At 39.3% G+C, this 12971-nt stretch overlaps 2 protein-coding genes across 3 annotated transcripts in view; one reads left to right on the top strand and one right to left on the bottom strand.

Moving 5' to 3' along the window:
• Positions 1 to 226: 226 nt before the first annotated feature.
• On the top strand, positions 227 to 8952 carry zdhhc12b (zDHHC palmitoyltransferase 12b). 2 transcript variants are annotated; one of them, XM_042509624.2, is made up of 5 exons: positions 227 to 983; positions 2077 to 2216; positions 3075 to 3167; positions 5606 to 5775; positions 5876 to 8952. In XM_042509624.2, the coding sequence occupies exons 1-5, from the start codon at positions 887 to 889 to the stop codon at positions 6189 to 6191; spliced, it is 816 nt and encodes a 271-aa protein (XP_042365558.1). In that variant the 5' UTR covers positions 227 to 886; the 3' UTR covers positions 6192 to 8952. The 2 variants fall into 2 exon arrangements, with proteins under 2 accessions (XP_042365558.1, XP_042365559.1); XM_042509625.2 differs by having other exon boundaries at positions 231 to 983; positions 5609 to 5775.
• A 724-nt stretch (positions 8953 to 9676) lies between these two features.
• Positions 9677 to 12971, bottom strand: part of pkn3 (protein kinase N3) — a 32326-nt gene continuing 29031 nt past the window's right edge. Inside the window, exons 19-22 of the mRNA XM_088070853.1 lie at positions 12658 to 12800; positions 12214 to 12321; positions 12007 to 12087; positions 9677 to 10538 (exon numbers count right to left, since the gene is read on the bottom strand). Coding sequence (XP_087926979.1) covers positions 10338 to 10538; positions 12007 to 12087; positions 12214 to 12321; positions 12658 to 12800 — 533 coding nt within the window. The 3' untranslated portion in view covers positions 9677 to 10337. The remainder of the gene's footprint in view (positions 10539 to 12006; positions 12088 to 12213; positions 12322 to 12657; positions 12801 to 12971) is intronic.

Here is a 12971-nt window from a genome sequence, read left to right as displayed (position 1 = left end):
TGCAAAAAAAACAAAAACAAAAAAGAGTACAGTGTCTTAAAAATACAAAAAAGACATAGTAAGGTATATCATTAAAAAGAAAAACTCATAGCACGTTAGGAAAAAAAAAATCAAATAAATAAATAAATAATCATTTTGTAGTATGTCAAAAAAAAACCTCATCGTATACTGTCATAAAAATACCAAAACAAAGTTAAACGTCGGTGTGTGTGTGTGTGTGTGTGTGTGTGTTTAATCCGCAGCTGCCATTCTCTTACCAGTTAGCCTATTTACGTGAAAATAAACCGTTTATTTACATGCCAGAGGTCAAACGAGACATTAGCATTTGTTTGATACAGTCATAGATTAATAATATACAATATAATGCAGTGGGTTAGTACGTCATCCTTGGCTGCACATTCTGGGGGCCGTCCTCGCGCTGAATGTCCCTCCCGGCCACTCTATCCTGGACTGTCCTGTCTCGTGACCGACGTCAGCCAATCACAGCGGAGGCTGCACAGGGACGACAACAAAAAACAAATTCGCTAGAGCGATGTGTAAATTCAAATATTATGTTTATCGACCTACATTTAATTTAGTATTTGGTTCAGGCACGCGAAACAAATACCGCGAACGAGCAGTGTAGCGCCGACGGTCCCGTTAAAGCCGTTAATACCCTGGCGACATTAACGTTAGCTAGTGCTAGCTCTCTGAAAGGACGCTTTTTTACGCTTTTTGATGTTTGAGGAATATTAACGTTGGTTGTGTTTTGTCCTCGCGCGCTGGATATCATTTAGCAAACGTTTGTCCACACTGCCTGTCCTGTCCTGTCCTGTCCTGTCTCTGACCGTCCCGCCGTCTGCTCAGCCCCTGAAGATAACGATGGACGCTTTAACATGCTAGGACCATGTTCAAAAATGTTTTTGGCTCAGGGTTTCTGGTGAGAACAGCTCATGTGATTCTAACATGGGTCATAACCTTAATACTCTTCCTACATGATACAGGTGAGCCCATCACACCTCTGCACGAGGTCACGCCATAACACCACACTGTGTGCAGCTTGAGGCTTTAAGTCATATTTGTTATGCGGAATGAATGACAAACTATAGCGGTATGATGTGTTACCGTACATACTGATGTTATCTGAGGAAGAGGGCTACTGTCTACATCAGCATTTATAATATTAGCATCTACCCCAAAGCCACGAGGATACTCTAAAATCCTCCTGTCAATCCTAAACATTGACATTTATTTATTACTGCTTTTACTACAACTGATGAAATTGACAACATTTTACTGGAATCACACTGGAATCATACTTTGTTTTTTTGTAACAAATACATTTACTTTATGATTTCATGTAACAAATAAATTTGTGACATAAACCTGCCTGTGTAGGTTTTAATTTTTACAAACTATGGCCTTTTTTTTAACTAGTTTAGACATACTATACTATGACTTTTTCCTGATTTTTATGATAAATGATAAAGTGGATTTTTTTTAACTTCTTTTTTGGGTGGGATTGGGGGGGCATTATAGGATATACTATTCTGTGATTTTTTCTGGGTTTTATAGCTTAATTTACTATGACTTTGTTTGCATTTTTATGACATACTTTACTATGACATTTTGACATTTGACTTTTTTCCCATTGTTGACATACTATACCATAACCTTTTTTCATTTGCCAAGACATGCTATACTGTGACTTGTTTTCCTGATTTTTATGACATACCGTATTGTGTTTTTTGTTTGCTTTTTTGTGCTTTTTTGGGCATAGTATTATTTCTATTTCCTGACATTTATTACATAATTTTTCTACGACTTTGTTTGCATTTTCATGACATACATTGCTATGACTTTTCCCCCTGTTTTTATGACACACTATACTATGACTTTTTTGTTGTTGCATTGTTTTAGGACATACTACAGTATTATTTTTATGACCTTATGTACTATGATTTTTTTTTTCATTTTTAATGACATTTGTGCAGTTTCCATTTAAGAGCCAGCCTGTCAGCCTGGCAGGACTCTTGGCAGGACTTTACAGTGTTTTATTGAGTTAAATTATGCTTTCCCGTCTGTTTTGGTTTTCAGAGCTGAGGAAGCAGGAGGAGACAGGCCAGCTGGTCCAGCCTGTCCTCTTTGTCCTGCTGGTGTTGGTGTCAGTGTTGCTCTATTTCGCTGTCTCTCTGATGGACCCAGGCTTCATCTTGTCTGATGACAGTGATTTACAGGTGATTAAAATATATTTTTGTCAAAATGATTGGTATCATTAGTAAAAGCAGCAGCTATAATGGTTTGACTGGGAGCCTGTTGTGTTTAAAGGCAGTTAAGGAGATAATGCTGGTTAAAAAAGGCTGATAATGTCTGACACGTGTTTAGGGTTGCTGTGTAAAATAGTGTTGTCTTTCATTCACATTTGTTCACATTTATCCTTGAAAGGATTGGCCCTGACCTGAGAAACATGTATTGATTTTAGCTGACAGTATCTCTTACTGCTCCCTCGTGCCATTGCAGATGTATTATGTTACAGTGCAGGTGTTACATGCATTTGATGCGTATTACAGTCACTATATCTTTATGGCAGGAAGGGGATGCATGGGATATTAGAAGTAGTTTTACACTTTCAGAGGTTTGTGTTGGTTAATGCATTGCATAGTACCTGGGAGAAAGGAATGTGCAGTAATGTTTGGCTACTTAACCCTTAAAAACCTGAATAAGAGAGAGGGAAATGAGCAAGGAAACAAGATATGGCCCAAAAATTAACAAGAATTTAGTAAAAGGTTACAAGAAAATGACCTAAAGATGTGTGTGTTTGTTTTTTGTGAATATGTGTATATATATATATATATATATATATATATATATATATATATATATATCTGTGTTTGTGTATATGTCGTCTGTAACATCATTTAATGATATAATTTTAATAATTATAAACATAATTCTCTGAACATTTTCTCTAGGTTTTAAATGGGGTATTAAATGGGGATGCAAATAACCATCACAAAACAACAGGTCATGATGAATGCTTAAAAAGAAAATAGGCAGTGGCTTCCCTGACCAGTTTGTCGTTTGTGTTGTTCCAGTTCACGCTGGGAGTGACTGAGGAGCAGCAGGACATGATCCCACCCACCACCAAATCCCTGCGCCAGCGCCGCTGTGGCCACTGTCTGCTGCAGGTACGCTGCACACCGTGTCATCGCTCCGTTGCGGGCTCATGTGGCATGTGGTGGTTATTTCAGGATGAGAACACTTTCATATGGATTAACACGATCAGAAAAAATATGGCAAGGTGCTGAAGCGAAAGTGTGAAAGAGTGTCAACGGATGCTGTTATTTTAGTCGCCACATGTACTGCCATGGCTTATTTTGATTAGCAGTTTCTCACGCACAAAAAAATTGTTTTCGGTCCATTTCTATGTTTTTTTTCATACCTATATATTGTTGTATGAGTGCGAAAGTTCAGTCTTGGCTTAGGCAAGAGTAGTTTAATAAGAAAGCTCTTGCTCAGTTGTCAGGTATGAAACTTTGGTCATTTGTTGCAACATAAACGATGAATGAGACAGATTTGTCTCAGACAGATTTGGAGTCGAGGACCTTATGTTAAGATTGGATTTGTTGTAAAAACAGTTTTTCTGAGCCTGTGGGATGGATGGATTGTCTGTGGACGTGGAGTCAGTCATTTGTCATCTCTCCGTGGTGACGGTGTAGCTCTCAGGCTGAAAGGTGACACTTGAAGTTCTACAGTACCTCTAGGATCCCTCAGTGGTATAGAATAACAGATGGGTTGCTAAGCAGCACAGTTCTATGTTACACACCTGTACTATCTGCGGTGAACACAAAACATCTTATGATACAGGCACAGGCAGGTCACTGTGTACAGCTGTGTACAGGAAATGGATTGTATGTCTGTATTTGGTCTTTAGCCTTCCGTCTGTAACATCCAAACTGATAAAAAGCGCAATCCATAATCCAAATATTAACCTAGTTCAACCCTACTATGGAAAATAAATACTTCAAAAAAATGAAAAAGATAAAATAAATAAGATTAAAATGACATAAAATAAATAAACACAAGGTTGGAACCTGGTATCAGTCAAATCAATTGACAGGTCTTTAGCACAGACTAACACAAGACAACAACCATCTCAAAGATGAGCGGGTGTCCCATGTGCAGAGGCTGTGTCCTCCAACCTGTGGCCCTTTGCTGCATGTCATCCCCTCTCTCTCCTCCTTTCATGCTTACACTGTCCTATCCAAATAAAGTAAAAAGTCCAAACAATAATAAATCAAAAATATATCAGCAATAATAATAATTTATGCACAGGTTATTCTTTCAACCTAAACCTATCATCAGGAATCGATGGACATTCATGATTCAGAGAGGGAAAGTTGTTTCTATTGTCATACTTAAAAACAAAATAAATAAATCACCAGATGTTACAGCAGCCAAAAAAAATTACCATTTAAGTTCATTTTTATGTTTTTTTTCTCATCATGCGGAGATAAACTATTATATACATCTATTGGGATCCATGTCGCAGAGTGTAGCTGCGCTAAACTTAAAAGATTACAGAAACCTCACAGTCTGCAGGAGGCTTTAAGCAAAGAAATATGAAGACATTTTGATCCACATTTAAAAATACGAAAGTTAGCCTTTAAATAGCTGTTGTACTAAGACAGGGAGCACTGGGAAGGAAAGCAGTGTCACACAGTCCCACACACTTTGGGACATGGTGTGTGCTGTGGCTCACTGAATCTCATTGCAACTTATTTTTTCCAGGCTGAGGAGCAACAGCAGCTATTTTTTCTGCACCAATGGCTCCACACAGAAGCCTGAGCGGGTCGAGTGTGGAGGCTCAAATCAAGCCTGCCTGTTTAACTGTTAAAACAGGATACAGAAGTTCTGGAGAGAAGTTAAGGAGGAGATGGTAGCTTTGATTGGGTATGACTTTGATCTATCGCCTCTTCAGTGTATTTTAGCCACTAAAGTGGACAGTGCAAGGAACATTCACAATAGCAAGTTGACACATGTAGCAAGAAAGACTATTCTCAAGTTCTGGATCTCCAAGGAAACACCAGCACTGACTGATTGGTACAAGGAACTTTGAGGATACTTCCCTTGGAAAGGCTAACCTCTACCCTTCGGGGCAATTTTGAGGGTTTCGTTAAAATATGGGAGCCTGTTTTGAACATGGTGGACTCCTTTGGATTGGACTTGGCCTAATAAGAAAACATGAGAACTGACCACGGCATATTCTAACAATATGAATGTAACCGTACCAATGTGGTGGTATTTGTGTTTCCTTTTTTTTCTTCGTTGTTTGTTTTGTTTTGTTTTGTTTGTCTTATGTGTGTTGTGTGTGTGAGATATAACTCCTGCTGTCTTTTGTTCGTGTTTCCTTAAGGTAATCTAAAATGATGACAAAAATGGTTCTGTACACACATGGGAATGTAAACGTGCAATTGCGAGCAGAACCTCAATAAATAAAATTATTTTAAAAAACTGTTAAAACAACAGTGTTGAACTTCATGCTTCCAGTTTAAACTGCATGAATGTTTGTTTTTTTAATACACCTTTTAAATTCATGTCTAAACACAACAACCTTTGTTTAAAGCAGCAGCCAATGAGATCGAAGCACTGCCAGACCTGTCAGCACTGTGTGCGGCGTTACGACCATCACTGCCCCTGGATTGAGAACTGTGTCGGTGAGAGGAACCACCGCTGGTTTGTGCTGTACCTCGCTGTCCAGCTGCTGGTGCTGCTGTGGGGGCTGCACATCGCCTGGTGAGTACAACACTGTCACGTCCAATCACGTCTGCCGGCAGATCAATGCTGCAGCCGCAGAGCCTTAACAGACTGCTTCTGTCCTGCTTTGTTTCATCAGGTCGGGTTTCAGCTACGCGCCCACCTGGCAGCTGTGGCTGCGCACTAACGGCATGCTGCTGGCCGTGGCTGTGCTGGTGGCTCTGCTGTCGCTGATCGTGCTGCTGCTGCTCGGCTCTCACCTCTACCTGGTTTCTCTCAACACCACCACCTGGGAGTTCATGTCTCGCCACCGCATCTCCTACCTGAAACACTGCGGCGCCGATGAGAACCCCTTCGACCGCGGAACCTTCCACAACCTTTGGGGTTTTTTCTGCATGTGGGACACGGTGGTGTGGGAGCAGGTCTACTTCAGGGAGGGCAGCGACCAAGTCTAGGACATAAAGACACCGAAAGGGGCTTCACTCATGAACAGGCTCTCTGGATTTGGGATCAGAAACTTGAGCATGAAGTTGGGAGTTAAACTTCATTCCTTGTGTGCAGTTTACCTTTATATATACGAATATACACTTGTGTTGTTGTCCCATCACTCGGCAACATTTACCCTCTTTAACATCTGCAGTGTTGTTATTGTTGCCCATATTTCCTGTTTTTTTCCTCCTCTCCCTAAGTGACTGTCAGCAGACGAGGAAGATGTTCGGTATATCCACAGAATGATGAACCTGGTAATCATGTCTGTGTGGACAACAGCTAACCAGCACTACAGTCCTTACTCTAATAACCATTTACAACCATTCAAGTATACAGTACCATTCCCCTAAAAAACACGCTTTACGGTCCAATTTTAAAGGAATAGTTCACCCAGAAACAATAGAAAGTCAAGGGAGGTCATCACTATACACCTTTTATATAAAAACATTTTCTATTGATTGGCATTAGGGAGAGCAGAGCGCCTGAAAAATGAAAGCATATCAGTGCAAAGAGACAGAGGCAAAAAGAAAGACGGGTTATGAAATGTCCGAAAAACCTTTGTGGCTGGACTACAGGGGTAAAGCTGCACAGCCTCCACCGGCCACATGTGGACCTACATTCCTGACCAGAGCAGGAGAGTTTTGCTAAACTCAGCAACAAGAAACCGTTGAGTGGGTACAGCTCCAGAGAAAGTGATGAGTGGGTACAGCTCCAGAGAAAGTGATGAGTGGGTACAGCTCCAGAAAAAAGCACTGAGTGGGTACAGCTCCAGAGAAAGCGATGAGTGGGTACAGCTCCAGAGAAAGCGATGAGTGGGTACAGCTCCAGAGAAAGCGATGAGTGGGTACAGCTCCAGAGAAAGCGATGAGTGGGTACAGCTCCAGAGAAAGCGATGAGTGGGTACAGCTCCAGAGAAAGCGATGAGTGGGTACAGCTCCAGAGAAAGCGATGAGTGGGTACAGCTCCAGAGAAAGCAGCTGCCTTCTGCTATGCGACTGTATCTGTTCATCATTTTAGCAAGTGTTTACATGAAAGCCACTACTCTTTTTAAATTTAAAGTCCTCTTTTCAAATTGGAAGACCTCCAGCAAGCTTTTCATACAAGGTCCAGCCATATATTAGGTTTTGCTCTTTGTTCCGCCTTTTTTTAAGTCTGTTTGCACTGATAATGCTTTTAATTTTTCAGGTGCTCTGATCTCCTTAACATCCATTCAATGGAATACGTTTTTTTCTGGGATCAGTGGTGGGTCGAGCCAGATTTTATTTGGGTAGTCCAGCTGGGGCACTGGCTTTTGCTGGGGCGGTGAAGTAAATCTACGTGAATTACTGACAGTTTGTGACTTTCCTGTTTTTAGAATTGTAACTTAAAAGATAAATGGACCTGCGAGTCACACGCACAACAGAGTGTCACCAGATATAAATGTAATATACGTTTTCATGTCACTCTTTAAGTCAAGGGGTCTTCAGCTGCAAAAAGAAACTGTATCTCCAAAAGTAGGCCATACATAAGTGAAACAAAGCACATGCAGAAATACATTCACAGTGTAAAGTACAGACAAAAATAAATAAATAAATAAATAAATAAGCTTTAGGTCCTGCCTCTGACCAGGCAGACAGCCAATCATAGTATAGGATAAAGAGTGGACACCCCGAGTACACGCTCCTGTTTGGGGTGAAATGCTCCTTTAAAGCTCTGGGTGAAGCTCTTCTTTGCTGACACAAGCGTGTTTTTCGTTTTTGCACTCACATCCCACTTGACCCTTGCTCTGCATCCTGCACTTCATTCTTCATGCGAGCAGTAAAAACATGTTTGCTTTTGGTGTTACCGTGACACACAGTAAACCCGACTGACGGACTGTTATTTATTTCTGAAGTTTACTTTTAATACATGTCAGATATTGCATAAAGTTTTGATTAATAATAGACTTGTTTTAGGTGCATGTGTAGACAATCCAGATCTATGGTTGCTATGGTTTCTCTATTTACACCCTCCTGAGGAACAAGTGGGAGAATTCTTTCAAATATGGTACATTTGTTGTTTTTAGTGTAGAAAATTTTATTGTCTTTTATGTGATAAATTGGTGTAACCGCTGAGTGGTATTTATTCTGCAGAGGTTTCACAGGGTCCATTCAGCAGCTTTTGTCTGAAATAATAAAAAGCTGTTAGTTTGAAGTGAGCAGAGGACAAACTACAATCATTTCTATTGCAAACCTCAGCTGATTATAAATCCAAACATAATAAAAACTGCTGTATTGTTCCAAGCATTTAATCCAACCATGATGTACAGAATGCTCTGAATTTCAATGGACAGCATTTCAAGCTATTTTATACTGTATATAGTTTTTAAACCATTTTGAAGCAAAATATGTCTTTAGATTTTTGTATGACTATTGTAATGGAGGAAGTATGAATACTGTGGAACAGTAAGAGTACATAGAGAGCTTTGAGTAGAGAGTACATTATGGTGTGGTATTTCCATTTGAACATTTCCTTGTGCAATAGTATCCCTGTAAGACAGCAATAAATGTGGTGTAGAGTTCAATGTACAGCAGTAGTGTTGGACAAAACTGTCTCCAGTTGGACTGAGTCATAATCAGGGAGAGCTCTGGTTTTTATGAATTAACATTTAATTCATGTTGTGTACTGAATAATATGCAACACTGTCATGCAATGTTTTTTACTACTTTGAAATGAATATACGTCGATAAATAAATGTTTCATGAAGAATTTCTCGGTCAGTGGCATCAAATGTTTTAAAACTAGCCCCGAGTCTTCTTTTTTTTAAGTTTCTGCCTATGGTAAAAGGTGTGATTCAGCATGTTTTCTTTTAAAAATCACCCAAAAATTTGTAAAGAAAAGAAAGAAAAATTTAAATAATCTTTTTTTTTAATGAAAAAGAAAAACAAAAAAATGTTTTTTTAATCATCAAAAACATTAAAGAGGAAAAAAAATCGCATTGCAATTGAATTTTTATTGAATTTGAAATCTTTTTTTTTTTTAAATCAAGACTTTTAAGTTGTAAGGCTGTAAAATAAACACAAGATACAGCCATTAAAAGTTGGATGTCCCTCCCACAACCCAAAATACCACCCCCTCCACTTTCATGAATAACAAATACTGTAGTTTTAAATATTTTTAAAAGCACTGGATCTAATTAACTGTTTGTCTGTCCATACTTGTAATTGACTAAACGTACTTAGATACTTACGTAGATTTAGCCACTTTCAACAAAATACTATTTTTAACTCTAGACAATACATTTTTGATGAAAGTAATTAGTAGAGTAGAAACAGAATACTTTTTTAACTGACGTAATATTTTTTATCATCACGTCATAATTTAAGTTAAAAATAAATTTTGAGGTGCACAAAAAAGGCACCAAAATAAGAGCTTATTCATAAAAAAACTCCAATGTCCTAAAAGCCTAAAAAAACGCAGCTGTTCCTGGTCATTCAGAGTCCAGCAGATATCAGTTTATTCATTCATATTTTTCTTCATGAAGTTTAAACTTTACATATAGGCTGGTTTGATCATAATCTTCAAGATAGCATTACTTTAAAATAACAATTGTACTGACTGAGAAATCTACAAAAGAACTCACAGTATAATACACCCCAACAACATAATAAGAGGATAACAGCAGATGGACGTATAATGGCTATATTAAATAGAAAAAGGTGCATTCGATGCTTTGGCCTTCAGAGTCAATTTTCTTCATTAAGATTACAAATATTTACAGTGTAGTACTTTGGATAGAGAGGGCAGTTCTGTGCTGAATTTCGGAACATCACTGAACAATGTCCGGTGGTAAAAATATTGCACTGGTGATATTTCATAATTTAAGAGCACATGTTCAGCTGTTTGATCCTACAGCTTGATGATAGAAACAGTTGGCATAGAATACTTCAAAATCAGTTTGGCATAAACAAAAAAAAAATCTTAAAAAGTTAGCTAACTGAGCCAGTCCAGCAAAGTGAGCGTGGCTGCAGCCTGTCGCTCCTCTCTGAGGGTCTGAAGGACTTTGTGGTGTGTCGCAGTTACCACAGAGACGATGTGAACCTGAAAGATGTGGGACTGTGTGGACATGAAAAAGGCAGGACTGTTGTTTCTGGTCATCTCATGAAAGAGAAGTCAAAGTCAGCAAAGATTTCTTGTTGCTCGGCGGTGAGGACGCAAGGCGTCCGGGGGAGGGTGAGGACCGGCTTCAGACGGGTGAACTCTTCGTCGAAGTTGCTGACGTCCTTCAGCGCTTTGATTACCGGCAGGAAGGGAGGCTTGATCTTTTTGGCCAGGAGAGCGCCCCAGTCCATTCCCTGTTGACAGACAAAGGGTTAAAAAGATTATGAGATAACTATCCAAAAAGGAGATTATTATTGCTATAATTCTATATATTGAAATTATATAACAAAACAAAAATGTATATATATATTTGATTTTCATCATTTTTTCAGGTCATTCTATTGTAACTTTTTGCTAATTTCTTGCTAATTTTACAGCCATATCCTGTCACGTTGCTTATTGCCTTTTCCCCATGATTTCGGAAGAAATCAACCCAATTTCTCAGGTTCATCTCAGATTTCAAAGAGTTAATAAAGAGTGGGAATAACAAAAAGATCATACTGACAACAGCTGCTGTTTACTATGCAGACTGCGCTGTGGGATGTTTTTCATGTTGATGTGCAATAAAATATATTTGACTGGTTCATAATGTATGTTTGTATTAATGTGATCTTTATCAATTCTGTGCTTGAACTTCTAAAACAAATCAGCATATCTGCTGTGAAAACGTTTGTTCTGAGAACGTCAGAGAGGAATAACAGCACCTTTTCAAATACAGACACAGAAGACAAAGTTATCTCTTATGCTTTATCTGATATTTCAACTCTGACTTCATCAAATGACAACTCACATGTTTACAGTGTTTACACATCAATTGACATTTCAACTGTTTTCATCTCTTACAGACGTGTTTTTTAGTTATCCATCTCACTCTCGGCCTACAGAGCAAATTCACTTCCATTTGAATCAATCCAGCAATATTAAAATGAGCTGCAGCTGGCCCCTGATGAAGTGTCACCATAGTAATTTGCCTGATGTGTGTCCAAATTAGACATGTCTTGCCACCTGTCCACCACACATATATATCTAGCCCGTGTGTAAGATCCCTGGTTTAAATATACATTAAGACGTGTGTTTCTGTGCGTCTGTGTACAGACTGTGACTACATGTCCTTCCTGCTTAGGTCTTCAATAGCCCAATACACTGGACATCAGCAACTACCTTTTTTTCCCCACATTATTTCTGCTTATTCTTAGACTCTTACACTAACTTTTCTGATGTTCTGTCTGGGATTATTCTATTTGATTTAATTTTCTGTTATTTTCGAATTTCTACTGCTTCATAATTCCACTGGACACTTGCTTCCCATGGATGATGGTCTGTGGGATGGGATGGGGTTAGATTATGGTTAGGGTTGAGCTTCTTATAAGTCTTTGTAAAAAAAAAAAAAAAAAAGCTCTATGTGCCATCAATGTTTCAATAAAAAAATGAAATATAAAATGAGCTGTATTGTGAAAAAGTGTGAATTTTCAAGAAAATCTTACAAGCATCCTAAAAACTTTGCTAATTCATCTCTGCAGGACAATCAGAGCTCTGACAGTTTGAGCTAAAGAGCTAAACAAAGCTGTGCAGCTGTTTGTCTACAGATCAGTCTGACACTTGTACTGTGATGTTTTGCAGTAAAGAGGTTACAGTGTAAGTGGTCAGCGGTGCCGGGCTAACCTGAAAGAATTTGTGTCTTTTGATCGCCGAGGCGTCTTCCTCTCCTCCTCCAAGTCTCGTCTCAGGATTTTTCTGCAGCAGCTAAAACACAATGAGAAGGAAGTATCATTCAGAGCGCTGACATCAAATCTGGACAAGGATTTTGACATCCAAGAAGATGAAAGAAAACTCCTGCAAGACTTCAGACCCTGTTGACAGGAGGCAGACCTTTTGAATGAGGGACACAGCCTCGGGGGAGAGAAAGCGAGGGTAGCGTACGTCATCGTTGACGATGCTGTCAAACACCTCTTCTTCATCATCACCTGGGAAAGGAGACTGAAAAAGAAAAGAGAGAAACAAAAACGTAACACTCTTTGAAAAGATTCTGGTCCTTCTGTGGATAACATAAAGCTTCAAACAAAAGCCTAGTCCCAACTAAACATCCAGTCCCTTGTACTTGGCCGGTGTAGCCTCACATTTCAATTAGAGGCCCGGTTACCATGCAGTAGATTTTTATACAAGTTCTTTGGCTACCTGCTGGAGCTAATGTTAGTCAGCTGCTTAAACGTTTAGGCCTAACAGACACTTTAAAAAAATGAACACTGGAGGAAGATCAGCTGAGTTGCATTTTCCTTGTTCAGTTCGGCAGCTACCTGTCATGTTTGTACTGACCTCGCCCACCAGCATCTCATAGATGAGGACCCCAAACCCCCACCAGTCCACACAGCGGGTGTAGTTGTTGTCCGTCAGCACCTCCGGGGCCAAAAACTCTGGTGTGCCACAGAATGTTGAGGTGCGGTCCCCGTGGCCCATACCTACACACACAGCACAGCCGTCCTTAGAAACCACTACACACTCATTCAAAAGTGATTACACACTCTATCCATCAGTTACACTATAACACATACATATCGGATCTTTGCTCCTCACCAATGTCAACAGGTTAATATGACTGAAAACTTTTGAAATAACTTACTATGTACCAT

Source organism: Plectropomus leopardus, chromosome 20, assembly GCF_026936395.1.
Source record: "Plectropomus leopardus strain MGB_pleo_1.0 chromosome 20, ASM2693639v1, whole genome shotgun sequence".
In the NCBI taxonomy this organism is placed as follows: Eukaryota; Metazoa; Chordata; class Actinopteri; order Perciformes; family Serranidae; genus Plectropomus; species Plectropomus leopardus.
This window is presented reverse-complemented; position numbering and strand designations above follow the sequence as displayed.